We start from the raw sequence: 27,266 nt of genomic DNA on the forward strand, positions 1-27,266 counted from the left end.
TGTGGATCAAGCCTCCGGAGGCAGCAGAAGGAGCGGGAACGCAGCCAGGGCCTCGTGGAGGCGTCCCCCCTACCCCCGCCGCGCTGTTGGTATGACCCCACGGGCTCCGCCCCCTCCCGTTTCCCGGTGCCGGGGCCCGCATGGCTGCCGGCACGCGCCCGGCGGCCGCACCGCGGTCCAGAGCTAACATGGCCCAGTGGAAGAAGAAGAAGGGGCTCCGGAAGCGCCGGGGTGCGGCGTCCCAGTCCCGCAGCAGCGACTCGGAGGACGGCGAGTTTGAGATCCAGGCAGAAGATGACGCCCGGGCCCAGAAGGTAGGGAGCGCAGGGCTGGGATACACGTCGGAGCCCGAGCTCCGGCTCCGCGCGGTGCCCGGCAGTTCCCCCAGGTGGGGAGCGGGCACGGCTGAGGATGGGGAGAGATCGGCTTGCCGGGGGGTCAGGGTAGGACCTCCGGCCTGAGCACGTGTCCCAGGACCCTCCACACCCGGGGTCCAGACGTCCGAAGCCTCGGTGCTGGGTAAGCTGGGGGCCTGCGGGCCTTCCTGGCTGACGCTTGGTCTAGCGCTTCTCATTGGCTTCTTCCTGGCCAAGGGGGGCGGATCCTCGTTTCCATTCGTCCAATGAAAAGTGCGGGTGCTGAACATTGGACTTTTGAGAGTTTGGGGTTTCTTGGGAGGACGAATTAGGAGAAGGCTGCACCTCGTGGCTTTGAGACAGCGACGCCCCCAAACCTCTGGGAAACTAATAATAAATTAAACTCGCGTCTGTTGATCACTTACTGTGTGCAGGCTCCGTGCTAAGAGCTTTTATAAGCCTTATCATTTAATCCCCACATCAACCCTTCGAGCTAAGTACTTATCCTCATTTTCCAGAGAAGGAAACAAGCCTGGAGGGGTGAAGGAACTTGACCAAGACCTCATAGCTTGTGAGTGGGAGAGCCAGGATTCAAATCCAGGACTGCATGGTTCCAGGCCCTGTGCTATTTCCACTACTGAGTGCCAAGTGTATGCGAATGGGGGGAGGCGGGGGGGGGGGGGGGGGGGCAGGTGTGAGCCCCAAGGGAGCAAAAGAGCTGTAGCCTATTGTTTTTCCCAACCTTGTACTCAGCGGATGTCTGGCACAGGGAAGACTCGGTATAATAGATGAATGAGTGGGCGTTTATATGAAGAGAGCTCTCTAGGCTCCTCGGAAGTAGGGACCAGATGGGGGCCTTATTCCATCTCAGCCGAGCCTCACACAGTAGGTACTCTATAACTACAGGCCAAGGCCAGGTGTTCAACACCTTGTACTGGCTCTGGGAGTACAGGAGGAAGAAATTGCTTAACCTCTCAATGTGTGCCTCAACTTCTGCACGGGTAGAAAGTAGTTGATTCTATGTGCCTCAAACACTGTGGAAAGGAGGAAATGACAGTGTTCAGACATTCTGCTCTTCAGTAAATATTGCTGGGGCACCAGTGTGTTACAGGCGCTTTGTTATCAGGTGTCTATCTAGAGCAGGGGTAGGTTGGGAAACTTTCCCTGTAAAAGACCAAATGGTAAATAGTTTAGGCTTTGCAAGGTCATACAAGGTCATATAACTGTCTTCTTTGATTTTGTTACAACCTTTTAAAATTTAAAAACCATTCTTATCTCAGGGACTGTACAAGACAGGTACAGCTCTGACCTAGAGGGTTGTGTTGGACCACAGAGGAGCACATAGGAAAGAACATAGACTCTGAAGCCAGGGTTCATATCCCTTACTGGCTCTGTGACTTTGCCAGGTCACTTCACCTCTCTTTGTGTCAGTTTCCTTCTCTGTAAAAGAGACTAAATAATAATAGTTGCTTGACAGTGTTGTTGTGAGGAGTGAGTTAATTTATATGAACGCTCAGCACAGCACCTGGCTTATAGTAAGTGCCATATAAGTTTTGGCCATTATTATGAATTAGTGTTTTTTATAAATGTTATTTCTGAGAGGAACAAGACAGTGCTGTAGTCCAAAAGGCTCCCCAGAGGAGGTGTCTGGGCTTGATTTAGCTGTGCTAGGACAAGTGGGTGGCAGAGACAGGAAGCCAGGAATGAGAGAGAACAGATCTGGGGAGGGGTGATGGATCAGAAAGGGGCTGAGGGAGAGGGGTGCAGGACAGATTGGAAAAGTCTCCCTCATTCTTAATAGATGTTTTGATTTGCTTCCCAAAGTTTTGAGGGCTCTGAATGACTGGTCTGGATGATAATGATGATGGTACCACCATCTGGGCACTGTCCTAAGCTTTACACACACCCATTTAGACTTCACAACACCCTGTAAGACATATGCTCCTGTCATCCCCATTTTCATGATTCGGGAACACAGGCTCTGGGTAAGGAAGTCCCCTGGCCTGAGGTCTCACAGCTGCAAGTGACAGAGTTGAGACTGAAACACAGGCAGTCTGTTTGCAGAGCCTACTCTCAGACCCACTGCCCTGTCTTCGTCCAGTCAAAGGAGAGCCCTTTGGCAGAGAAGTCACATGATCTCACAGGAGCAACACACCTTGAATGAGGGCAAGTTGGAGGGGCCTGGCAGCAGGACAGCCCCCTTCCCTGCCCCTAGTGGTCTGACTATACCTGGAGTGATGCTGCTTTTCTGTTGCTCCCTCCCAGCTGGGGCCTGGCAGACCCCTACCCACTTTCCCCACCTCGGAATGTACCTCGGACGTGGAGCCAGACACGCGGGAGATGGTGCGAGCTCAGAACAAGAAGAAGAAGAAATCAGGAGGCTTCCAGTCCATGGGTGAGTGAGCCAGGCATCTGGGAACTTGGGTGGGGGGAGCCACAGGGGGTCATCATGGCCTCCATGCTCTGTTCCAGACTGCACTATGGTAGGCTTGGGTGGATGGAAGCAGCAGATAATCTCCAAGCCAGTCACGGCCTTCTTATGGGGGCAGCGGGCCTGACAGAATGAGAGAACAGTTAGGGCAAGACTCTGGCTGATGCTGTTGTAGGAAAAGGCAAAGATATCTGGGGGCTGAATGGTAATTGGACATGTGCATGCCAAAAAACACTGTAGGCTAAGTTAAAGTAAATGCTATATTGGAATGTATTTGCAACTGTGGGACAAAGGGCTAATAACCTTAATATATAAAGAGCTTTTACAAATCGATAAGAAAAAGACAGTCACCCAGATAGAGAACTGGGCAAAGAAAGAAGCCATCTCCTCCTGTCCCTAAATACTTCCCACCTGCCTCCAAGAGATGCAGGACCCTCCTCCGCCTAAAATAAACCCAGTTTCTCAGTGTCATCCCAGGCCCCATCAGTGTTCAGACCCCCACTGTCTCACAGCATTATGTATGTACATATATATGTATTAGTTGCTCAGTCATGTCTGACTCTTTGTGATCCCATGGACTGTAGCCCACCAGGCTCCTCTGTCCATGGGAATCTTTAGGTGGGAATACTGGAGTGGGTAGCCATACCCTCCCCCAGGGCATCTTCCAAACCCAGGGCTCAAACCCAGATCTCCTTCATTGCAGGAAGATTCTTTACTGTCTGAGCCACCAGTGAAGCCCACGGCATTGAATGTTCATATCAGAATCCAAATGCAGTTCATACCCCACAATCAGTAAACTTGTCTTCTCAGTCTCTATTAATCCATCAGCTTTGTTTCAGCCATGTATCATAGGGACTTCTTCAGCTCCCTGGCTATTCCCGTGTCTTTCCCAGGCCTGAGCTACCCAGTCTTCAAAGGCATCATGAAGAAGGGCTACAAGGTGCCGACACCCATCCAGAGGAAGGTACAGTGTGGGGACGCTGTTGCGGGTCAGAAGGAGAGGATGCCAAACCTGACCCGTCCATCTGGCCTCTTGACATTCACCCCTTGTCCCAGCCATCACCTCTGTTGTCCCCTCTTACTCTGGCTGAAGCCCCACGGGCTTGCTCATTCACAAGTGGAGAAAAGTCGGGCCCAGCACGGGCAGATGCTCGACTCGGGGCCTCTTTGCCACTTAAGCTGCTGCCTGCTCAGTCCCTGCCCCGACAGCTCACAGACACCCCATCATCACCCACAGTCATCTCATGATAGTTGTCCTCAGACATTTAGCCAAGAGGGAGACAGCGTTTCTCTGGGGTCCTGAGGAGGAGGACCAGACGGGGAGGTAGAGCCTGGCTTAACCGGGAGAGAGGTGTCCCAAATGTCGAAAGAGTTAGGGGTAATGGGCCGCTCACCCCTGGAGTTGTGCACACAGTCTTTAACAAGAGTGGGATCAGGGCTGGGAGACAGGCCCCGCCCCTTCTGCTGAGATGCCCAGGTTCTCCACTGGGACTTGACGCTCCAGATCACGTGGTCCGTGGGTGCAGGAACTGACCCCTCCCCTGCCCCGCCCGTTCCCCTGCAGACCATCCCGATGATCCTGGACGGCAAGGACGTGGTGGCCATGGCCCGGACGGGCAGCGGCAAGACCGCCTGCTTCCTCATCCCCATGTTCGAGCGGCTCAAGACCCACAGCGCCCAGACTGGGGCCCGTGCCCTCATCCTTTCGCCCACCCGAGAGCTGGCCCTACAGACCATGAAGTTTACCAAGGAGGTGTGTCTGGGCGGGGGGGACAGGGTGGCTAGATTGAGCTGGGACCAGTCAACGAGGCCTGAGTGGGCGGGGTCAGCTCCCATCCTTTTTCATGCTCAGTTGCTCAGTCGTGTCCAACTCTTTGTGACCCCAGGGACTATAGCCGGCCAGGCTCCTCTGTCCATGGAACATCCCAGGCAAAAATACTGGAGCGGATAGCCATCTCCTTTTCCAGGGTGTCTCCCCCGATCAGGGCTCAAACCTTCCTCTCCTGCACTGGCAGGGGACTCTTTACCACCAAGCCACCAGGGAAGCCTGAGCTCCCATCACCAGCTCTTAGTCTCTCTCTCTCTCTCTCCCCCCGCAGCTCGGCAAGTTCACTGGCCTCAAGACTGCCCTGATCCTGGGTGGGGACAAGTAAGAGCCCCCTCGGTGCCCTGCATGGTGGCCCCCAAAGCAAGCCTGCCTGGGCTTCCCCATCAGATGGACAGAGCCCACGCTGCTTGTTAATAACAGCAACATCTCTGCACATTCCTGAAATACCAGCAAGGGGAAACATACAGTAAAGTACAGAAAGAAATTTCCCACACAACTCAGACATAGGTTCTGGTGTTCCTAAAGGAGAGCTGGAAGCACCAGGGTCACCCAAATGGGTTGCTTAGTTGTATATGTTTTAATATGCTTAATTTGGGGCTGTTTCAGGTGGAATGCACACAAATCAAGGGATGTTCTTGATAGCTCAAATTTACAAAACACTATATTTTTCCTGATGTGCTTATACCGTCCTTTTGAGGTAACAGGCCCCACACCTGTTTTACAGATGAGCCAACTGAGGAAGTGATGGGCCCAGAGAGCCACACGGTGGTCTGGAAGTAGAGCTAAGATTAGAGTCCCTGCCCCTGTCCCACATTTTCTCCCTCAAAGGGCAGCCAGCCCCTTCTTTATTCTCTCAAGATGTCACCGTCACCAGTCACTCTTGATTCTCACTGAGAGAATGTTTTGCTTTTCAGTGTTCTTTTGCCTACATTATAATTTATTATCTCTATTGCTGTGGTTGTCAGAAATACCTCCATAAGCTGGACCTGGCCCAGAATTCTGCCTCCAGACTCCTACAGGTGTCCCGAGGTGTTTTCAGAGGAGGACTAGAGTTAGGGATGTATGCTTAAATGGTGTGAGAACAAGGACATAGAGATCCAGGAAACCTGCTTCCAGGTGGAGCTGGGAGTTCCAGGGTTAGTTGCTCGGTGATGCTGTGGGTCAAAGGCAGTTTTGTTTCGATCTGAACTGAGTGAAAGATGGATTCTGTGGTTGAGTCCTTCTCTTTGGAGAACTTTGTTGTTATCAGTCCTTTTGTATGTTTGAACTTGTAGCCCTTGTCCGGTCAATGATCTTGCCTAGTACCTCAGCAATAGCTTTTCCCCAGTTCCAAGCCTGGGGTCAAGGTGTGGGACTCATCTAGGCATTTGGAGATGGGAAGGGAGAGAGACAAAAGAAACCTGTTCGATCAAGCTGACAGATACCCCCTCTTCTTCCTAGGATGGAAGACCAATTTGCAGCCTTGCATGAAAATCCTGACATGTGAGTCTGTGGGTTGCAGATGAGGCTCTGGGGTCCCTTCCCCGACGGCCAGGGCCTGGGGAGTGAGGGGAGGGCTATGCTGGTGACCCTGGCCCCAGGTGACCTGGCCAGCACAACTACTTCCAGAATCATCGCTACCCCTGGGCGCTTGGTGCATGTGGCTGTGGAGATGAACCTGAAGCTGCACGGTGTGGAGTACGTGGTATTCGATGAGGCCGACAGGTAAGGCTGCAGGCACATTCCCGGGAACTCGTGTCAGGGTTGTTCAGGAGGGAGGGCTCTGCCAGGAGAGACCTACGCAGCCCAGACTGAAGCAGTGTCTTCCCCAAAGTGGGCCACAGACTGCAGGTCATGTGAGAGCTGATGGGGCTCCCTGGACCAACAGTTCTCCTTTTATGTTGCTTTTAGGAATATTGAAAAGATTAAAACAACAAACACATGATTTCAAAGAGATAAAAAGTAGCACAAGGCTGAGAGCACAGTCTGGAGCCAGACAGGGGTGGGAGCTGATCCCAGCTCCGTGAACTTGGGCAAATCCTTGAGGATCCGTGGACCTTGGTGGCCTGCCTCAGCTACTAAGTGGGAATAAAAGAGCACGCACTTCACAGGGGAAGTTTTATTTATATAGAGCCATGCCTGACCCAGAGTGAGGGCTGCTATCATTTATTTGAATTTGTAGGAAACAACAAGGACCTCCCTGGTGGTCCAGTGGTTAAGACTCTGCACTCCTAATACAGGGTCCTAATTTGGCCCCTGGTCGGGGAACCAAGATCCTGGATGCCTCACAGTGCACCCAAAACAAAACAAAAAAAAGCATAACTGAGACCAGGCCCCACGTACCAAGATCATGACTGCTTAGGATAAGGTTGTCAAATAGAGAAAGTGAGCTGAGTTACAGAAGCACCTGCCCAGGTGACAGCGATGACGGCAGGATGGCAGATTTGGGACTCACTGGATCGGAAGGCCCTCTCCTGACCCTGCCCTGTGCTCTGCCTCTGCCCTCCCAGGCTCTTTGAAATGGGCTTCGCAGAGCAGCTCCAGGAAATCATCGGCCGCCTCCCGGGGGGCCACCAGACTGTCCTGTTCTCTGCCACGCTGCCCAAGCTGCTGGTGGAGTTTGCCCGAGCTGGTGAGGGGGCCGCAGGAGCGGGGCTGGGGGCTGGGAAACTCATCAGTACCTGCGGGGTGGGAGGTGGGCAGTCTTGATTCTCAGCAACTCCCCGCCCATCTTCCTCCGTTGCCCACCGCAGGCCTGACGGAGCCCGTGCTCATCCGGTTAGACGTGGACTCTAAACTCAACGAGCAGCTGAAGGTGAGCCTGCTCCACCCGTGCCCCTCCCCCAGCCCGCGGGGCCAGGACCCCATCCCCCCTACCCACTCGAGCCAACCCAAGTAACCCGCGTCTCTCCACAGACCTCCTTCTTCCTGGTGCGGGAGGACGCCAAGGCCGCGGTGCTGCTCCACCTGCTGCGCAACGTGGTGCGGCCCCAGGACCAGACGGTCGTGTTTGTGGCCACCAAGCACCACGCGGAATATCTCAGCGAGGTGAGCAGGGACGCCCCCATCCCCTCCCTCCTGTCCCGGGGACCAACACCTACTCCAGCGCCAGCTCGGAGCTGCAGTTCCGGATTCGGCCACTAGAGAGCAGCACCAGAGCGGGACTCGGGCCTGGCCAGAGGGCTGTGCATTTTTTTTATTCTTTGAAGATGTTATGAAAAATTTCTGGAGAAGGAAAAGGCAACTCACTCCAATATTCTTGCCTGGAGAATTCCATGGACTGAAGAGCCTGGTGGGCTACAGTCCATGGGGTCGCAGAGTCAGACACGACTGAAGTGACTACACACACAGACACACACACGAAAAATTTCAGACACACAGCAAAGTCAGAAAATAGCATAATGAACGCTCAGGTACTCAGTTATCAACTCATACCCAGCCTTGATTCATCTCTAATATTCCTCGCTCCATCTGGGGTATTTTGAAGTGTATCTCAGCTGTCCCATCATTTCTCTATAGGTTTTTAGTATCCCACGTTTCTCTCTTTTAAATTGAGAAATAACCTGCATCCTGTAGGCTGTATAAAGTGCCCTAAACTTACGTGAGCAGCTTGATGAACTTTTCTGCACGTGTACACCTGTCACCCTCCTAGGGAGGGAGTCCTCTAACCCCCAAGGATGCCCGGGCCCCTCCCGAGTCAATGCAGCCGCCTCGTGCCAGCCACACCTGGGGTCTGTTATCTGAGGTCGCAGCTCACTGGGTTTCACTCACATGACACATTTAACGGTGCTTCCTCCCTATGGCTGCTGGAGTCACTGATGAATAAAACCAAAGTCGTTTTTAAAGGGCAGTTACCACTTTCACAGTGCTTCCTGTGTTGTGGGCCCTGTTCTCAGCACTGTGTGTATAGTAGCTCATTTAATCCTCGTAACAAAATTACAGAGAGGAAACTTACTCTCCCCGTTCTACAGAAGAAAGGGAAGGCACAGGGAGGTTAGGAAACTTGGGCAAGGTCACACAGCCTGTTAGAGTCAGGATGAGACTTGTGTGTCTTACAGCGGCACTTGCAGCCTCCCTGAGGGAGACCTCCCTGCACGTGTCATCTTTTTTTGACACTCAAACAACCTTGCAGAGGTGAGAGGTGATACGAGTCCCGTTTATACTGATGAAGATGCCAAACTGAGGTCACCCAGCTGAACCGGGGTTCAAACTGAGGGCCCTGACTCCAGAGCCCGTGGTCTTGCCACCGTGTCTAGCCCCTCTCCCACTCTCCGGTCTTCACTCCGAGCAGCTGCTGGCGACCCAGGGGGTGAGCTGTGCCCACGTCTACAGCGCTCTGGACCAGACGGCCCGCAAGATCAACCTGGCCAGGTTCACACACGGCAAGTGCTCAGCCCTCATCGTGACTGACCTGGCCGCCCGGGGCCTGGACATCCCACTGCTGGACAACGTCATCAACTACAGCTTCCCCGCCAAGGGCAAGCTCTTCCTGCACCGCGTAGGTAAGGAGCCCATGGCTGGACTGGACCCCACAGGGGTGCCAAGTCCCGGCAAGAACTGAGGGCGCAGGACTCGACTCCTGACGCTGCTCCTGGGGAACCAAGGCCCAAGGAGGAGACCGATAAGTCAGATTCTCTGGGGAGCGGATCTGTCTGGCAGCCTCAGACTCTTAAGGAGGTGATGCTCCCGAGTTTTCTGGGCTCCCCAGTCCTCTGCTTCTCTTTGCCTTCAGGGTCCTTGATGGTGCGACCCCTCTTCCCTACAGTCTTCTCCCTAAAACTCCTGGGGACCTTTGTAACCTTTGCACTGTCTGCCTCCTGCTCCATCAACTGCGGACAGGGTCTCCTGACTCCCTACTTTATCCAGGCAGCCTGTCAGGCCCCAGTCCACCCAGGCCAACTCACTCCATTCCGTCTTTCAGTTATAAAAGTAAGGTCCACACGTTGTAGGAAAATTTGAAATTGGAGCAAAACACCTAGAAGGCAGGACGTTCCCCTCCTGGAAGTCCCCCACCCCCACTGGTGATGTGATGGCCACAGGTGCTCGTCATGTGAGGCTGGCCCCGGTGTTCTGCTTGCTCTTTTTGTCTTTGCAACAACCCTGTGCAGTACCGGCCGCACTGGCTCCATTTTACAGATGAGGAAACCGAGGCAGAGAGGTTCAGAACTAGCCAGGTGTCACACACGTAGCAAAGCGGGGTGTCTGGGATTCTTTTTTTTTTAATTATGGTGAAATATACATAAACATACAGTGATCATTTTAACCACTTTCAGGTGTAAGTTCAGTGGCATTAAGTATGGTCACATTGTTGTGTAACCATCACCCACCTTCTTTATCTAGAGCATCTTTGTCTTAACAAACTGAAACCCTGTACCCATTGATCTAATTCCTTCTTCCCCTTCTCCAGCCCCTGGTAACCATCAACCTACTTCCCTTTTTTTTCTTTTAACTCATAAATATGTGTGTTATATTTATAAATACAAGTAAGTTAAGTAAGTTCGTGTGAGAGAAGTGTCTGGTGGGCTGCTTTCTTTCAGTTGTCTTGCATATAATTGAACTTTGTCGAATGGGTAAATTCTGGTTGCCCGTGGTGGGCTGCCCATGGGTGGACCTTTGGGGTGCAAGGGAGCCTCCACCTGGGTCTCCAGCCTTGTCTCCCCGTTGGCTGCTGTGTGCTGTACCCTTGATTCCGTTGCTTTGGGAGGGCTGGCCCTGTGCATCCCTTGAGGCATCTCCAAACCCCCAAAGGGAATTTCTCAAGTGCTACATGACCAGCAGTGTGAATCAGACCACCACAAACGAAATCTTCTGAACATAGTGACATGTGGTTTTTGCAAGATGCAGAAACAAGCCAAAGTGTCATGTTCTCCATGGATTTACTTAACACAAAATTAAAATCACACTGGATGTTCCTTTTTTAAAAAAAAAAACAAACTTATTTTCAAACTTACTTATTTGGCTGCATTGGGTCTTGGTTGTGGCATGCGGGATCTTGAGTTGTGGTACGTGAACTTTGAGTCGTGGTACGTGGGATCTGGTTCCCTAGCCAGGGATTGAACCCAGGCCCCCTGCATTGGGAGTGCAGTCTTAGCCACTGGACCACCAGGGAAGTCCCCACACTGGCCGTTCTTACCTATAACCGTATTCTTACCTCTGTGTACATCATGCATATTTTTCATTCATCATCTAAACACCATTCTGTGACAGGGGTCGGCAAATTGTTTCTGTAAAGGGCCAGATGGTAAATATTTTTTCTTGGAGCCCTGGAGCTATGTAGTCTGTTACAGATCTCAGCTCTGGTAGCCTGAAAGCGGCCTCAGACAATATGTAAATGAAGGAGCAGCTGTGCGCTGATAAAACTTGACACAGTGAGGCTGGGGCTGGATTTGGCCACAGACCGCGGTTTGCAGCCTCTTTCCTCAGCTGTGTAGTACCCACCAGGTGGTCATCAGCTAATTAACTGACCCTCTGTCCGTACGTCTTTTAGGTGATTTCCAGTTTGCTGCTCTTCCAGAGGGAGTAGGGGTCTCTGCGGTTGAATCTTTGCACCCTGGGTTATTTCTCTGGGAAAAATCGCCCATCGTGGGGATGCTTGAAGACCTCTGATAACCGATGAAGAGCAGTGTCTTTCTTTGTTGAAAATCTTATTATTTATTTGGCCACGTCGGGTCTCAGTTGTGGCACCCAGGGTCTTCACTGCCTCGTGCAGGGTCTTTTGTTGCAGCTCACGGGCTTAGTCAGTTACTCTGTGGCATGTGGGATTTTAGTTCCCCGACCAGGGATTGCACCCGTGTCCTCTGCATCTCAAGATGGATTCTTAACCGTTGGACTGCCAGGGAAGTCTCTCTTGCGTCTTTTTCTGCTGACCTCCCGGAGCACTGTGTGGGTCACAACCTCTCGGGCAGATAGCCCCAGTGACTCTCACTGCCCTGCCCCCTTCCTAGGTGGCCCCTGCTCAGTAAGGTGGGGCCGTGGCGTGGCTCCACCCTTAGGGCTGGGCACGTGGGGCTCGTGCTGGGCTCTGGGGTCTTCTGCCTCTGTCCCTGTCTGACCACCTTCTCCTGCAGGTCGCGTGGCCCGGGCCGGCCGAAGCGGCACGGCCTACTCCTTGGTGGCCCCCGACGAGGTCCCCTACCTGCTGGACCTACACCTGTTCCTGGGCCGTGCTCTGACCCTTGCCCGTCCCCCTGAGGAGCCCTCAGGTGAGTAGAAGCTGGGGCGGGACTGGGTCCCCCTGGAGTTCATGATGTGGACACGGGGTGGAGGTGGGCCACGCTGTCCTGGCTTGAAATTTGACCCCAGGGGAAGATGTCTGTATTTGAAAGGCAGATAAAGCGCTAGATAAGGGTGTCCCTGGTGGCTCAGGCAGTGAAGAATCTGCCTGCAATGCAGGAGGCCTGGGTTCCTTCCCTGGGTCAAGAAGATTCCCTGGAGAAAGGAATGGCAACCCACTTCAGTATTCTTGCTTGGAGAATCCCATGGACAGAGCAGCCTGGTGGGCTACAGTCCATGGGGTCGCAAAGAGTCAGACACAACTGAGCGACTAACACTTTCACTTGAAAAGTCAATAGTAAACATTTTGGGCCCTGCAGGTCACCTGATGCCCGGCAGCTGCTCACTTGTGCCCTTGTAGTGTGAAATTAGCCACAGACAATACAGACCTGAGTAGAGAGGGGTGTGATCTGTAAATCTGTATTTATAAAAACAGGAGGAGCTGCTCGATAAGTGATGGTTTCCCTTGTGGGGCTGATTTTAGTGACTCAGGACCCAGAGCGGGGCTGGGGAGGGGCCATGGGCAGAGGACGGTCTCTGACTGGGACTCCTGGTGGGCAGCAGGCACGGAAAGCAGGGATGGTGTACTGGGCCGGGTGCCGCAGGGCGTGGTGGACGACGAGGACTGCGGCCTGCGGACCAGCCTGGAGGCGTCGCTGGAGCTGCGGGGCCTGAGCCGCGTGGCCGACAACGCCCAGCAGCAGTATGTGCGCTCACGGCCGGCACCCTCGCCCGAGTCCATCAAGAGGGCCAAGCAGCTGGACCTTGCCGGGCTGGGCCTGCACCCCCTCTTCAGTGAGTCCCTGTCCCGGGCGGGCGCGGGGCGGAGACAGTGGACCCCGCAGAACCTGCCGGACCTCACGCCTCCCTCCCTCCCGCTTGCCAGGCTCTCGCTTCCAGCAGGAGGAGCTGCAGCGGCTCAGGCTGGTGGACAGCATCAGGAACTACCGCTCCCGGGCCGTGAGTGCGGGGCCTGGGTCCGGCTGAGCACCTGACTCCCTGGCGGGACTGACTCGCTGAGCAGGGAACCCTCTCAGTCCGCGGCTCTAGCTGTGTCAGCATCCCTAGAGCCAAGGTTCTGCTTGCTCTGGAACCATCCCTGCTGTGCAACAGCGCATTTCCCAGGCCTTCCATATGGATGGGCAGCCTGGGGCTCATAGAGGGCAGTGACCTGCCCTAGGCCTGTTAGAGGAGCTGGCTTTCCATAGCTCTTATCTCCTGACTCCCATTGGGATGCCGCCCACAAAAGCAGGAAAGGCCTATGGGAGATGCCCGCAAAAGCAGGAAAGGCCTGTCAGCTGGTGCCGGGAAAAAAGGAGCAGGAGACCCGAATGGTTAAAGGCACTGGTTTGGGAGCCAGTGAACTTAGGTTGAAATCCCAGATCTGGCATGTCCCGGCTGTGTGACCTTAGGCCAGTTACTCGCCTTCTCTGGGCCTCCCTCCGTGATTGTGAAAAGCCAGGAATGAATGGAAGGGAACTGGGAGGAATACCAGGGAGCGCACACCAAGCTGGGGAGGCTGGAGTTGGGGAGGAAGCGGCCAGTGTGGGTGAGCGCCTCGGGTGTCCCCTCTACAGACCATCTTTGAGATCAACGCCTCCAGCCGCGACCTGAGCAGCCAGGTGATGCGCGCCAAGCGGGAGAAGGACCGCAAAGCCATCGCCAGCTTCCAGCAGGGACGGCAGGAGGGCCTGGCCCCGAGCCTCCCAGCACCGCAGGAGGAGCAGGCTGAGGAGGAGGAGGCGGCGGGAGAGAGTGTAGAGGTGCAGGCCCCATACTGGGGACCCTGGAGTCTGGCCTGGGGTCGGGGAAAGGAGGGTCAATTCCCAGCAGCCCACGGGGCTGACCTCAGGGCTTTGAGCCATTGCTAGGGGTGGAGGCAGTGATTCCAGTCACCTGACATTTGGGGGAACCAGTGACCCAGCCCCAGCCTCCCTATCTACGGAAGGGAGTCATAGTCTCATCCACCATCCCTTGCCTGAAGCCCAGGGCACCAAGTGCATTTCAGGACTCGAGTCTTTACGGTGGGTCCCCTGTGGATAATGTCACACCCTCAGCAGGGTCTGGGGTGTCACTGCCGTGAAATGCTTCAGTTTCCACAGTGAGCTGCGCTGGTCCCCATGCTGAGGGAACAGTCACAGCCTCTTGTCGGCTCAGGTCGGCTTTTGCCGCCAAGTGAGTCTCTGGAAAGTTCATTTCCAGACTCTGGTAGTCGAGGGCACTGTAGCCACGTGACCGCGGTACCCAGTTCTGGGTCCACTGGGCAGATTGAAGACGGCACGTGGAGGGTTCCCACAGGCCCAGGTGGCCGTGTCGTCATCACCGTCTGTCTCAGCCTGGGTTCCGGGCAGGTGGGAAGGGCCCGAGTTGGCAGCAGCGGAGGCATGATTCAGGCAGGGTCAGGCACTGGGCCTTCATGGCCAAAGGCATGGCTGGGGGTCCAGGGTGTCCTATTCACCTGGTGGATAAGGCCTTGGGCCTGCTCTTCTAATGCTTGATTCAGACAGAGGGTCCAATAGGCAAAAAATACGCTTGAAGACCGCTGGACTAGTCCACATCATAGAGAGCAAGGCCACCCAGAGAGGGATGGGGGCTTTGCCTTGGTCATGTGACTGGAGGCCTGAGCTGGGCCTGGCACGTGGTGGGGCTCACCCTGGTCGGCACCCTGCCCTGGACAGGGACACACTACCAGTCCAGTCTCTGCTGGTGCTCGGGTCCTGATGAGGATACGGAGGGTCCCAGAAGTTCCTGACCCTAGACCCCAGCTGGGCTGGTGGGTGGGGAGGCCAGTTTGCTCCCTGGGGGCTGCAGGTGACGCTGGGCCTCCGTCCACCAGGACGTCTTCACAGAAGTTGTCAGCCGGAAGCGGCAGCAGCCAGGACCCCACTGGGGAGCCAAGAGGCGGAGGGAGGAGGCCCGGCAGCGGGACCAGGCGTTCTACATCCCCTACCGGCCCAAGGACTTTGACAGCGAGCGGGGGTGAGTGGCTGCTGGTCCTGGTGGGGGTGGAGTGGGGTGGGCGTTTGGGCCCCCCTCCCAACCTCAGGGTGTCTCTCCACCCTCCCTCTGCAGCCTGAGCGTCGGCGGGGATGGGGGCGCCTTCGAGCAGCAGGTGGCTGGCGCAGTGCTGGACCTGATGGGAGACGAAGCCCAGAGCCTGACCAGGGGCCGGCAGCAGCTCAAGTGGTGAGTGAGCCAGCTGGACACCCCTCCCATGCTCACCTGCCCTCCACTTGGTCCCCACAACAGACATGTGACCCCCCTGACTGTCCTGACTCCAGTTTGATCCCCTAGAGCAGGAATTATGTCACCTCCCACCCCTCACTGGGTCCTTTGGAGCACAGATCATGACACCACCCCCCCCCCCCCCCGAATCCCCATGTGGTCATCTGCCCTTCTGGGGGGCTAGTCTTTCTAGACAGGGGCTCATGACCCAGTTTGCCCATTTGAACTCTGGTTCTGGTGAAGTGATGTGACTCAGTCCAGGGTCACAGAGCCAGGAGGTGGTAAAGTGGGCGTGGGGAACCCCCCAGGGGGCCTGTGCCCCTGACCCAGACTCCCAGGTTGGACTAATCCCCAGACGCCCCCACACTGTTTTTGGAGGCCTGGGATGCCAGGGAATGGTGAGGAAGGGCAGGGAACGGGCCTTAACCGATCACCTGCTGCATGCCAGACGCGGGCATGCTGCTTTCCTTGAATCCTCCCAACAACCCGATGAGAGGTCAGAGGGACACAGGCCCGGAGGGGAAGCGGGCCACCTCCCTCCGCGGCACACCTCCCAACTCCTCCCACAGGGACCGGAAGAAGAAGCGGTTTGTGGGACAGTCAGGACAAGAGGACAAGAAAAAGATCAAGACCGAGAGTGGCCGCTACATCAGCAGCTCCTACAAGCGGGACCTGTATCCTGGAGGGCGGGACCAGAGGGGGCGGGCCCAAGCTCTTTCTATCAGCACAGCCACTGTAGGTGGGGGGCGGGGTCAGGGAGGGCGTGGCCTAGTTCAACCACCCCGGCTTCCTCTAGGTGGGGGTTAGGGACGGGGCGGAGTCCAGCAGATTCAACCACCAAACCCCTTTTAGGTGAGGCCTGTGTCCTGGTTGGGGAGGGGAGCATGGTCACACCCCAGGAGCGCCAGGGGCGTCTCCGTGCCGCAAGTAGCCTCCTTAATGCAGCCCCCCAGCTACCAAAAGTGGAAACAGAAACAGAAAATCGATGATCGTGACTCAGAAGAAGAAGGAACTTCCGACCGTCGCGGCCCAGAGCGAAGAGGTGGGAAGCGTGGCCGAGGGCAAGGTAAGAGCCCTGGGAGGGTCGTCCTTAAAACCCAGGCTGCCAAGTAGTACTTTTGGTCAACTCGGGTGCTTGGTCCTCTTGGCGCGGCCTGGGTCCTCCAGCGGGTGACAGATGAAGGTGGACAAGGGGTAAAGAAAAAGTGAAAGTGAAGTTGCTCAGTTGTGTCAGACTCTGCGACCCCGTGGACTGTAGCCTACCAGGCTTCTTCCTCTATGAGATTTTCCAGGCATGAGTACTGGAGTGGGTTGCCATTTCCTTCTCCAGGGGATCTTCCTGACCCAGGGATCAAACCCGGGTGTCCGCATTGTAGGTAGACGCTTTACCCTCTGAGCCACCAGGGAAGCCCTGGGCAAGGGGTAAGAGTGCCCTCCCAGAGACCCGGGAGAGCGGGCTGGGGCAGGCGCCTGACTGCTCCTGCCCGCCGCCACCACTTTGTTGGGTGACCATGGACAAGTCCCTTCTCACTGACCTCCTCTGATTTCTCTTCTGCCAGAAGAAGGTTAAGCTACAGCCTAGACAATACAGTCCATAGAGACAGGGGTTGGAGTCTGCCTGGGTCTCCAGTGCCCAGCCTAGAGGAGGTGCTGAAATGCCTTTGTTGAGTGATTTTTGATTGTGATAGTTAGGAGGCCTTACTGTGGACCAGGCCTTGTTCTGAACACTGCACACGTAACTCATTTACGTCTCTCTGGGACCTTGGAGGTAGATGCTATTCATAATTCACAGGCGGGGAAGCTGAGGCACAGAAAAGTTATGTCATTGTCCATGAGATCACAGCTGGGATTTGAACCCGACAGTTTAGGCTAGAGGGCCCATGCTGTTGCCCATTACGGTAGACAACTTAAGCCTTATTCAGCAGTTACCACCTGCCGGATGCTGGGGCTTGAACACAGAATGGGAGTCGGGACAGGGGAATTTCTGGGAGGAGAAGACAGTGGGAGTCGACCCAAAAGCTGAGCTCCTGGCATCTCTGTCCCGGCAGGTGCATCTCAGCCCCACACCCCTGGCACCCCCGTGGGCCGCGTGCGCTCAGAGCTCAAGACCAAGCAGCAGATCCTGAAGCAGCGGCGCCGAGCCCAGAAGATGCGCTTCCTGCAGCGTGGGGGCCTGAAGCAGCTCTCTGCCCGCAACCGGCGCCGCGCGCAGGAGCTGCAGCAGGGCGCCTTCGGCCGGGGCGCCCCTTCCAAGAAGGGCAAGATGAGGAAGAGGATGTAAGAAGGTGACACAGCCCGCGATTCCTCAGTTGGTCCAGGCGTGGACATCAGCAGCGTTCCCCGTGTACCGCTGTGTGCCTGGCCCTGAGTTGAGCACGGGGGGAGCTCCCTTGGCCCATGCAAAGGAGTGCCACAGAGGGGCAGCAGCTGCCTCTGCCTAAGACAGGGCACACGAGTAGGGTGTTGAAGGGTTCATAGGAGTTTGCCAGGTAGGCCACAACCTGAGCTGGCACCTCAGCGCTGCTGCTTGTCATGTGTTCCAGATTCAGAGGTGGTGGCCCCATGGGTTTGAGCCCTGAGTGCCTGAGGCCCAGTGATGTTTTTTTAATGTAATAAACCTTTATTGAGCATCTCCAGTGGACCAGGAGCACAGTCTGCTTGAGGAGTTGGAAGGGACAGACCAGGGTGCTGGAATTTCAGCTGGAGTGCCGATGAGCCGAGAGCATGTGGGTGGGTCCTGTGTGGGTTCTGCCGATGTCTCCATTTTGCTGATGAGAAAAGTCAGGCTCAGAGGATGGGTAGTTTGCCAAGGTTTGAGGACCTTGAAATTGGCCCTCGGGTCCCTTTCCTCCCACCAGGACAGGCTTGCAGCTGGGACTGGATGGTGAGAGGCAGATGGGATGTGGGGTCAAGGATCAGAGCTTGCAGTGCTCCTTTTGGCTGCGAAGAGTCCACCACATACCCAGAGGTCAAAACCTGTTCTGACCTCTGCTTTCCTCCAAGCCCTGTGCTCCTCAGCCCCTGCTGGGGGCCCTGGGAAGGTCATGGGCTGCATCTTGCAGCTGGGTTCTCAGACTGGCCACCCCTCAGCGCCAGTCCATTATGGAGGAGCCTTTGTGAGCAGACGCCCTGGGAATGGTGTCCGCATGTGACCCTCTTGCTGGTCCTTTATTTTACTTTACTTACCAAACACTCATCTAGAATTTCCCAGAATTTTTGCACCAGGCCCCGTTCTAACCTGCCAAACATCAGCTGGTTTAAATGCTCCCACTGCCCTGGGAGGGTGGACCAGGTACCAGACCACATAGTGGATGTGGTTTTGGGGCCCCCATGTAGCTCACATTTACTTAGTACTTGCTCTGTGCCTCTTGTATACACCCCACTGCCATCTGAGCGGGCACAGCCCTCCCATCTTTCTGGTGAGAGCCACTCAGCCCACACCCCACAGGAAATGTGTACCTCCCCTGTCCTCAGGCTGGGTCCCTCGAGGGGTCCCTCTCCCGCTGCTCACCTGGGTCAGGGTTAGGAGGTGGGGGCAGTGGGCTCAGCCTGCCGGAGTCCGGCCAGTGTGGCGGAGAGGTCCAGAATGGACAGCTGCACCTGGGGTCCCAACACAGCCAGAGTCAGAGCCCAGCCCCTGAGTGTCCAGTCCCCGCCCCCCAAAACACCAGAGGATGCAAAGCAGGGGTAGGGGTTAGGGACTCCTATTAGATAGCAGTGATGTTGGCTCCCCAGGGGCAGTGAACCTGGCCTAAACCCTTCTGGGTTTTTTAAGCCTCAGTCCAACATCTCAGTCCAAGCCTTCCAAGCAATTCATTCACAGGCACTTTTCAGTTTTCTAGTTGGTTATTACCTGTATTATAGCTGAGTTAGTATTTTCACTTACATCAGTTCTTTTTTTTCCTTTTAGTTCTATCAGTCATATTCATTAGTGTATGACCTACTCTCATCTTCACCTTTATTTTGTTTAAATTAACCTGTTTATTGAAATGAGCTTAATGAACACCCATGGATCCACTGCCAAGACCTAGAACGTGATGGTAATCTTACCTTGGGCTCTTCCTTCACCTTTGTCACTGAAATAAACATCTGACAAGGAAACTATGTCTCCATCAAAAGTGGAAAGAGATTAAATTACCCCTTGTCATAAGTGGGGGTAACTGGAAGAATAACAAAATGAAAGTGAAACCAGGTTACTGAATTCTGGCAGCTACAGTTGCCCACAAAAAATGTGAGTCCCAGGCCCTGGAGACCAGGGATATTCCAGGCGTTAAAGGCATATTGTCACCACCTCCCCCCCCACCCAACCCCACTGAACCTTTCTCCTTGGGAAGATCAGAGAGTTGGTTGAAAAGGGACTGGCTTTTGCCTGTTATTTCCTACCGAGCCTCTGTCCCTCCTAGTCTCCTTTTGTCCCTTGGGGTACCTGGGCCACACTTGAGAGAACAGTGGTGTACACATGAATCCTGACTCAGGATGTGGCACTAAGGTAGGCTCTGGGGACCCAGTTCTGGGCATTTGGTTGGAATTCTGGCCTCTGGGTACAGGACTGGAGTGAGGTGGGCTGGGGCAAAGGCGGGGTGCCTTGCTTTGTTTCCTCCACTTCTCAAAGGGGCTATGCTTTGGGGACCCACTAGAATCCTAACAGAAGGGTCCAACGTTAGAAACCCCCTCCCTCCAGTGTAAACCAGGTCACGTGTTCTACCACCTTACAAACCTGAGTGAATAGAAAAACTGGGCATCCTTGGACACAATGAGCTTTGTGATGCAATTGTGCAGAAAGAAAAACCACTGTACAACCCTGCCTTCACACTCCCCAGGGGAAGCTGAGGCTTGTCCCTGCGGGAGCCAGAGGGTCAGGGACTAATTAAAAGTGAATTTCCATCTCCTGGTTTTATCGATGTTGTCACTTGATTGTGCTGTTTGATCCTAAAACAAAAGAACTCTTGGCATAAATATATTGTATGCATCAGTGTACCCTGGCCTAGTGCACAGTGAAGCCACTGAGAGCCAGAGATGGTCCGACTTCCTTCTGTCCTCGCAGCAGCAGAGTCGAGACTGATCCAAGGCTCCCAGGCAGGGGGCTAGGCGGGCGTGCAGCTAAGAGACTGGGCTCTGATCACAGAGGGTCATGCTCAACCCAGAGAAGGTGGGATTGCAGGCACCGTATGTTCCCAAAGGTTGGGGGGCTGGAGGTGATCTGCAGAGGGGTCCTCACCTGCTCCAGCTGCCCCTCGGCGTCCTCGATGTCTAGGGCGGGTGGCCGTCTCTGATGCTGACACACTAGCTGGTACATATTGAGTATTGCCATCCTGGTGCGTCCCAGGAGCAAGGTCTTCTCAGCCGCCGTGGTCTGGATCTGAATCCACTTGGATTCCTGCAGAACACCCCGCCCCCTGCCCCATTAAGGTGTGAGCCGGCCTGAAAGGGCTGGAGCCCCATTCCCCCCTGCTTCCCACAAGTCAGATCCCTGTAGGCTCTCTCAAGGAAAACTGCCCATGAAAGAAGGGTTACCGCATCTCCTGTTATTAACCCCGGCTCTCCTCCCGGCGGTGGGAGCCTGGGGTCCCGGACGCCCACCTCCTCCGGCCTCGGTACCCAGTGCAGCGTGCGCTCCCGCGCGGACTCCAATCGCTCCAGGAGATGCGCTCGCCGCTGGCCCTGCAGAAGCAGCTCGTCTTGCCAGGAGTCCCGCAGCCGCTGCAGCCGCGCGCGCGCCTCCTCCAACTCCGCGAGCCGCTGGCGCTCCGTGAGCCTCAGCGCCGCCTGCATGTCCGCCAGCCCGTCGAAGCGCTCCACCAGTTCGGGGACCGCTTGGAACTGGGATGGGGTCGAGAGCAGGTACTCACCGGGCCTGCGGCTCCCTCCCCTCCCCACGCCCAAACCCCGCGCCTCCTTAGCCCAACTGTGAAATGAGGGCATCACACATCCCTGCGCCCCAAATGATAGTTACTCTCGCCCCTCCCCGCCCCGTTTCGATTTCTGGGTTGGGAAGATCCGCTAAAGAAGGGATCGGCTACCCACTCCAGTATTCTTGGGTTCCCCTGTGGCTCAGCTGGTAAAGAATCCGCCTGCAATGCGGGAGACCTGGACTCGATCCCTGGGATGGGAAGAGCCCCTGGAGAAGGGAAAGGCTACCCACTCCAGTATTCTGGCTTGGAGAATTCCATGGACTGCATAGTCCATGGGGTCGCAAAGAGTCGGACACGACCAAACCGACTTTCACTCCCCACCACTACCGTTAAACCCATCTGAGTTTCACTGCCTGTGATTAATGTTAATTCATTGTTTCGTTGAACTATACCGAGTTCCTGGATTCCCCCTCCCCTACATGCCTGTGTGTCCTTCAGTAGGTTATCTTTCTGAGCCTCAGTTGCACCGTCTGTAAAATGGGGTTGACAGTAAGACTCACTTCATTAGACCTTAGGGAGAATTCAAGAACAAAGCGTGTTCCTGGCATACAGTTAGTGCTAAGTAAGTGGTGACTCCTGACATACAGTCAGGCTTCACTAGTGCACACTTCCAAAGCCGTCCCTGAGGCCGCCCGGGGCTGCACGTGACACTGAACCCCAAAACCTCCTGCAGGTGGCTCACCTCGGGCAGCAGCTCCAACATTTGCCCCAGCAGGCGCGCGCAGGGCTCCAGACGCTGCAGCCCGCGCTGCAGCCGCGCGCGCTCCCGCTGCAGCTCGGCCAGTTGAGCCCGGAGCCGCAGCGCCTCCGCCTCCCGGCGGCCCGCTAGGTGCCGCTCCTCCGCGGCTCTCCGCAGTGCGCGGCTGCGCCGGGCCTCGGCGTCCTGGTAAAGAGGGATGGAGAGAAGGCAACGACTCCTAAGACTTGGGAGCCTGCAGAGCTCGCCGCAGCCACTCCGTCCCAATATTCACACGTTGAGTCACGGGTTGCAAACAGATGGTCCCCGGGCCAAATTCAACTAGAATCTTTTCGGCCCCTCACTCCTCTCCCACGCTTTTTAAAATGCTGCAGGCAGTTCGTGTGTATTTCCCACCGGTCCCTTTTATATTGCTAAGGCCACTTACATGTATCCATTCTCCCACAAACTCTCCTCCCAGCCAGGCTGCCACATAACACTGAGCAAATTTCCCTATGCTATTATACAGTAGGTCCTTGTTGGTTATCCATTTTAAATATAGAAGTGTGTACATGTCCATTCCAAACTCCCTAACTATCTGTTCCCCACCCATTTCCAAACCCCTCCATCCATCCCTGCCCCGCCTTCCCAGAAACCATAAATTCCTTCTCTGAGTCTGTGAGTCTCTTTCTGTTTGGTAAGTAAGTAATTTAATCTGTATGATTTTTTTTTTTTAGATTCTACATATAAGGGATGTCATACAATGTTCCTTTTCTGCCAGATTAACTTCACTAAGTACGACAATCTCTAGGTATGACAACCATCCATGTTGCTGCAGATGGTCTTACTTTATTCTTTTTAACTGGGTAAACCCACTTTTTAAGTTTCTGTGACCGGTCTGGCTCATAGGATTGTGACTTTGTGACCTCTGCCCTGCCTTCCCCCACCAGTTTCCACATACCTGCAAAAACTTTTCAAAGCGGATGAATGACCCCTTTAGCTCCTGCTCTTTCTGTTCCAACTGTTCCCATCGCTGTTTCAGGGAGGCCTTTCTGATCTCGAACACCTGGCCGATAAGCAGTAGGTATCTGTGTGTGTTTGGGGTTTCAAGTCATCCAGCACTTTCAGGTTCATATTTAACTCTGCTCATCTTTTGCCCTTAATCTTGCTGCTGCACCCTGGCTCATATCTACCCGTGGCCCCCCACTATCCATGATGAAGCCCAAATTCCCTCCTGTAGCCCCTGCATGTCAGCATCCTTGCTCTTCCTTCCGGCCTCATCTCACCCTGTCTCCTTCAACACTGTTTTCCAGACTCTTACTCACCTGTGTTTTGTCCTCACCTTCCTGTCTTTGTATATGCTGTCCCCTCTGTGTGTTTCTCCCTTTTCACCCTATCCCTCTTTGCTGGAGAAGCTGACTTGCCCTTCAGCCATCCTTAAGACATCACTTCCTCCAGGAAGTCCTCCGTGACCACCCCTGTGTAGAGACAGGGGCTTTCTCTGGCTCCTGCCGTCCCTGCTCAGTGCTTCCCCCCTCACAGCAGTCATTACCCGGACACTTGTCTGTTCTCTTCTCTAGGCTGAGCCCATGAGGGCAGGGGCTGTGGTGAGACTTCTAGATCCCAGGGCATATCCTGCACACAGTAGCTGCTCAATGCGCATTGATTTGCACCAACCACTGATCTCATTTGACCCCCATTTGACAGATGAGGAAAGCAAGGCTCAGCACAGTGGCTTGTCTCAGACCTTGTAGTAATAAGTTGGATCCATCACTTTCTCATCTTTTTTTGGAGGGGTCTGGAGTCCCCCAAAAGTTTCAGGGACTACATTGAGTGGCTCACCTCCTTCTGGGCCTGAAACTCCCGGTCTGCATCCACCAGCTCCTGCCTCTTCTCCAAGAGACGCAGGACAGGGGGGATGTGGTCTGTGTTCTGCTCTGGGATCTTCCTAGAGGGGCAAAAGGAAGTGGGGGTAAAGGAGGCAAGAGGTAGGGCCCCCAAATTCTCCAGTGGTGCCTAACATGCCTCTATTAACCACCTCTTGGCTGTGGAATTTTTTACTCATTCAGCAAATTGTCCCGAGAATCTACTCTGTGCCAAGCACTGTTCTCGGCACTGGGGGGTGCAGCCTTGGTCAAGACAGACAGATCCTTGGTCTCCAGGAGCTGGCATACCACTATGGAACACAGAAAAGAAAGCTAACAAACAACAAACTATGCTAGGGACTTCCCTGGGCTTCCTGGTGGCTCAAATGGGAAAGAATCTGCCTGAGATGCGGGAGACCCAGGTTCAATCCCTGGGTCGGGAAGATCCCCTGGAGAAGAATATGGCTACCCAATCCAGTATTCTTGCCTGGAGAATCCCCATAGACAGAGGAGCCTGGTTGGCTACAGTCCGTGGGGTCTCAAAGAGTTGGACACGACTGAGGGACTTAACACTTTCACTTTCACACTTTGAGGGACTTCGCTGGCAGTTCAGTGGTTAAGACTCCAGGCTTCCAAAGCATGGGGCACAGGTTTGACTAATGATCAGAAAACTAAGGTCTGACATGCTGTGTGGTACAGCGAAAATAAAAAATAATAAAAATAAACTATGCTGGGACATGGTAGGGACTGAGATGAAAGTCAGCAGACTAAAGGAAATCTCTCAATAAGGAGATAGAAAAGTCTCTGAGAAAGGGACATTTGAGCAGAGACTTGAAGGGGAAGAGGCAGGGAGCCATGTTGATGCTGCAGGGAACAGATTCTAGGCTGAGGGAATAGTCAATGCCAGACCCCAAAAGAAGGACCTTGGTATGTAGAAAGAGCTGCCAGGAGGCCAGTGTGGTGGGAAGGGAGGGAGGAGCAGGGTGATGGGAATTGAGATCAGAGAAGTTACAAGGGTCAGACTGCAGTGGGCTGCTATGAAGGGGGTCTCTGGCTTTGACTCCGAGTGAGATGGGAAGCATGGGAGGGTTTGGAGCAGAGGAGGTACCCCTCTGGCTGCTGTGGGGAGCAAGGCCAATAAGAGGGGTCGGGCAGCTGCAGGGGACCCAGGACAGATCACAGGATAATGTGGAGAGGATGCAATTCTGGTCTGGGTGGCTCTGTAGAGAGGTAAAGAGTGGTGGGTTCTGGGTACCACTGGAGAGCAGAGCAGATGGGGTGATGAGGCGGTGAGAGAGGAGTTCAAAGGGGAACCTCGACATTGGAAGGATGTTGCTGCTGGCAGGCTGAGTGGGGAGCAGGAAGGTCAGCTCTTCTGTAAGGCCAAGTTGAGACTGAGCTGCAAGTTGATCTCTGTGGAGGAGGGTCTAGGAGACTGAGCTCTGGAGCCAGGCTTCCAGGAGAGAGGAGAGGCTGGACCCAGCCCCACAGGGTCAGCTGTGTCAGAAGCAGGAGGGATGTCCTACAATTCCACTCGGCTTGCCCAGCTCTCGTCCAGGGGAAACCCTCCCATTTTACTGATTCTGAGACTGAAGTTGGGGGACTCCCCTAAGTTAAGAGTCCACACTTGGGCTCCCCTGGTGGTCGAGTGGTTAAGAATCTGCCTTGCAATGCAAGGGACACTGGTTTGATCCCTGGTTTGGGAAGATCTCACATGCCCCGGAGCAGGTAAGCCCTTGCACCACAACTATTGAGCCTGCAAGCCACAACTACTGAAGCCTGCGCTCCTAAAGCCTGTGCTCCGCAACAAGAGAAGCCAGCCACCACCATCAGAAGATCATGCACAGCAACGAAGAGCAGCCCCCGCTCACCTCAACTACAGAAAGCCCACGTGCAGCAACAAAGACCCACCACAGCCAAAAAAATGGGAATAACTAAATAAATAAATCTTAAAAAAGAGTCCACACTCCCACTGCAGAAAGCACAGGTTTGGTTCCTGGTGAAAGTGAAAGCAGTAGTCGCTCAGTTGTGTCCGACTCTTTGCGACCCCGAGGACTGGAGCCCACCAGGCCCCTCTGTCCATGGAATTCTCCAGGCAAGAATACTGGAGTGGGTAGCCATGCCCTTCTCCAAGGGATCTTCCAGACCCGGGATCGAACCCAGGTCTCCTACATTGCAGGCAGATTCCTGGTAGGGGAACTAAGATCTCACATGCTGCACAGCCTATATATATATATAATGATATATTAAATGATACTGAAGTTGGGACCCCCTCCAGCCACAGTGCTGAACAAGGCTGACAAGCTTCTTCCAATCTTCCTCTAAAATGTAGTTTGCAGGGAGAGGGTACGAGAGTAATTCCTTCCCACCTTGGGTCGAACGATTTCATCTCAACTGAGTACCAGCTAGGGGTGGGGCTCAGGCACAGATCAGAGACCTGGATTATTGACCCAGCTCTGCCCTAACTACCCCTGAGACCTTGGGAAAATTGCCATTTCCTTCAAGCCTCAGTGTCTTCCTCTGGGAAGTGGGGCCATAAACCCCTACCAAGAATTGCCCTTAGAAGCCAGGATCCAGGGGTGGGGGGAAGGAAGGGGCCAACTCACCCACTCCTGCCCACCCGTCCTGCCTGCCTCAGTGCGCCCTGCACACCACTCACGTAGACAGTTTCTCTTCCAAAACCAGTTGGAAATATTCCTCCCAGGGCACTGCCATTCTCCCGCTGTTGCCCCGGGCTTGCTTTCTTTCTGGAATTTTGCACAAGTCTAGGAGGCCCTGGGGGCTTCTGATGGAAGGTTTGCACGCTCAGTACTCCCGGAAGGCAGCCACCCAGCAGGCCTTGGTCGCCTGGGCAACCAATGACACAACATTCCATTGCCAGCCCTGGACTGGAGAATCCACCCCCCCCCCTCCGAGGGAGGGGGCTGCAGGGAGGGGGCAGTTTCTGCCCTTTCTGGAGGAGCCTTGAACTCCCAATCTAAATTGGGGTGCAGTGAACAGGACGTGGGTCTCTTGGTCAAGAATTTGCTATTGTTGGTGCATCATGGCTAGTCAAACCTCCTCCCGGATGGGTGGGACAGGGCTTCACTAACGCGGTTGTGTGATCTGCTGTGTTGTGTGCATGCTCAGTCGTGTCCAACTCTTTGCGACCCTTCTGACGGTAGCCCGCCAGGCTCCTCTGTCCATAGGATTTTTTAGGCAAGAATACTGGAGTGGCTTGCCATGCCCTCCTCCAGGGTGTCTTCCCAACCCAGGGACTGAACCCCGAGTCTCTTACGTCTCCTGCATTGGCAAGTTCTTTACCACTAGCACCATGTATACGGAGCATACAGTTCTATGGGTTTTAGCAAATGCATAAAGTTGTGTAGCCACCACAGTCAAGATACAAAATATTTTCATCACCCCCCCAAAGTCCTCGTGTCCCTCTGTGATCCACCTTGTCCTCACTCAGCCCCTGGAAACCACTATTACCTTTCCCTGTAGATTTCCCTTTTCCAGAATATCCTCAGTAGCCTTGTATACATTATCAGCCTTTTAAGTCTGGCTTCTTGCACAGAGCAGTATTCATCTGTGATTCATTCATACTGACGTGTACATATTGACATGCATTTTCCACTACTGAGTAGTATTTGATAACATACTATAGTTTGTTTATTTGTCCTCCACTTGGATTATTTCTAATTCTGGGCAATTATAAATATAGCCTGTGTTCACGTGCAGGG

General features: G+C 54.5%; 2 protein-coding genes across 3 annotated transcripts; one reads left to right on the top strand and one right to left on the bottom strand.

Annotated features, from left to right (window-relative positions):
- The first annotated feature begins 98 nt into the window (after nt 1–98).
- On the top strand, nt 99–19,975 carry DDX54 (DEAD-box helicase 54). 2 transcript variants are annotated; one of them, XM_061141834.1, is made up of 20 exons: nt 99–314; nt 2,622–2,751; nt 3,681–3,751; nt 4,352–4,540; nt 4,887–4,936; nt 6,056–6,097; nt 6,224–6,319; nt 7,105–7,226; nt 7,348–7,409; nt 7,511–7,642; nt 8,886–9,096; nt 11,662–11,796; nt 12,428–12,661; nt 12,753–12,826; nt 13,444–13,629; nt 14,703–14,845; nt 14,939–15,052; nt 15,661–15,765; nt 16,045–16,157; nt 17,140–19,975. In XM_061141834.1, the coding sequence occupies exons 1-20, from the start codon at nt 141–143 to the stop codon at nt 17,370–17,372; spliced, it is 2,616 nt and encodes an 871-aa protein (XP_060997817.1). In that variant the 5' UTR covers nt 99–140; the 3' UTR covers nt 17,373–19,975. The 2 variants fall into 2 exon arrangements, with proteins under 2 accessions (XP_060997817.1, XP_060997818.1); XM_061141835.1 differs by having other exon boundaries at nt 12,431–12,661.
- CFAP73 (cilia and flagella associated protein 73) lies at nt 18,613–26,259 on the bottom strand. The gene is made up of 7 exons (XM_061141839.1): nt 26,204–26,259; nt 23,522–23,627; nt 22,641–22,745; nt 21,686–21,886; nt 20,690–20,911; nt 20,310–20,468; nt 18,613–18,691 (listed from the first exon to the last, which is right to left on the bottom strand). Exons 1-7 carry the CDS (start codon nt 26,257–26,259, stop codon nt 18,614–18,616), a joined length of 927 nt encoding a protein of 308 aa, XP_060997822.1. The 3' UTR covers nt 18,613.
- Between the last annotated feature and the right edge of the window lie 1,007 nt (nt 26,260–27,266).

The sequence above is a fragment of the Dama dama genome, chromosome 5, assembly GCF_033118175.1.
Source record: "Dama dama isolate Ldn47 chromosome 5, ASM3311817v1, whole genome shotgun sequence".
NCBI lineage: Eukaryota > Metazoa > Chordata > Mammalia > Artiodactyla > Cervidae > Dama > Dama dama.

Excerpts from the sequence above, each read along its gene's own strand:
- CFAP73 (XM_061141839.1), bottom strand. The coding sequence starts at position 26,259 with ATGGCAGTGCCCTGGGAGGAATATTTCCAACTGGTTTTGGAAGAGAAA. Across the intron at positions 20,912-21,685 it reads TGTTGGAGCTGCTGCCCGAG|TTCCAAGCGGTCCCCGAACT; the intron begins GTGAGCCACCTG and ends ACCCCATCCCAG. Across the intron at positions 18,692-20,309 it reads CCGAGGGGCAGCTGGAGCAG|GTGCAGCTGTCCATTCTGGA; the intron begins GTGAGGACCCCT and ends TTGGGACCCCAG.
- DDX54 (XM_061141834.1), top strand. The coding sequence starts at position 141 with ATGGCTGCCGGCACGCGCCCGGCGGCCGCACCGCGGTCCAGAGCTAAC. Across the intron at positions 6,098-6,223 it reads TTGCATGAAAATCCTGACAT|AATCATCGCTACCCCTGGGC; the intron begins GTGAGTCTGTGG and ends AACTACTTCCAG. Across the intron at positions 13,630-14,702 it reads CGGCGGGAGAGAGTGTAGAG|GACGTCTTCACAGAAGTTGT; the intron begins GTGCAGGCCCCA and ends TCCGTCCACCAG.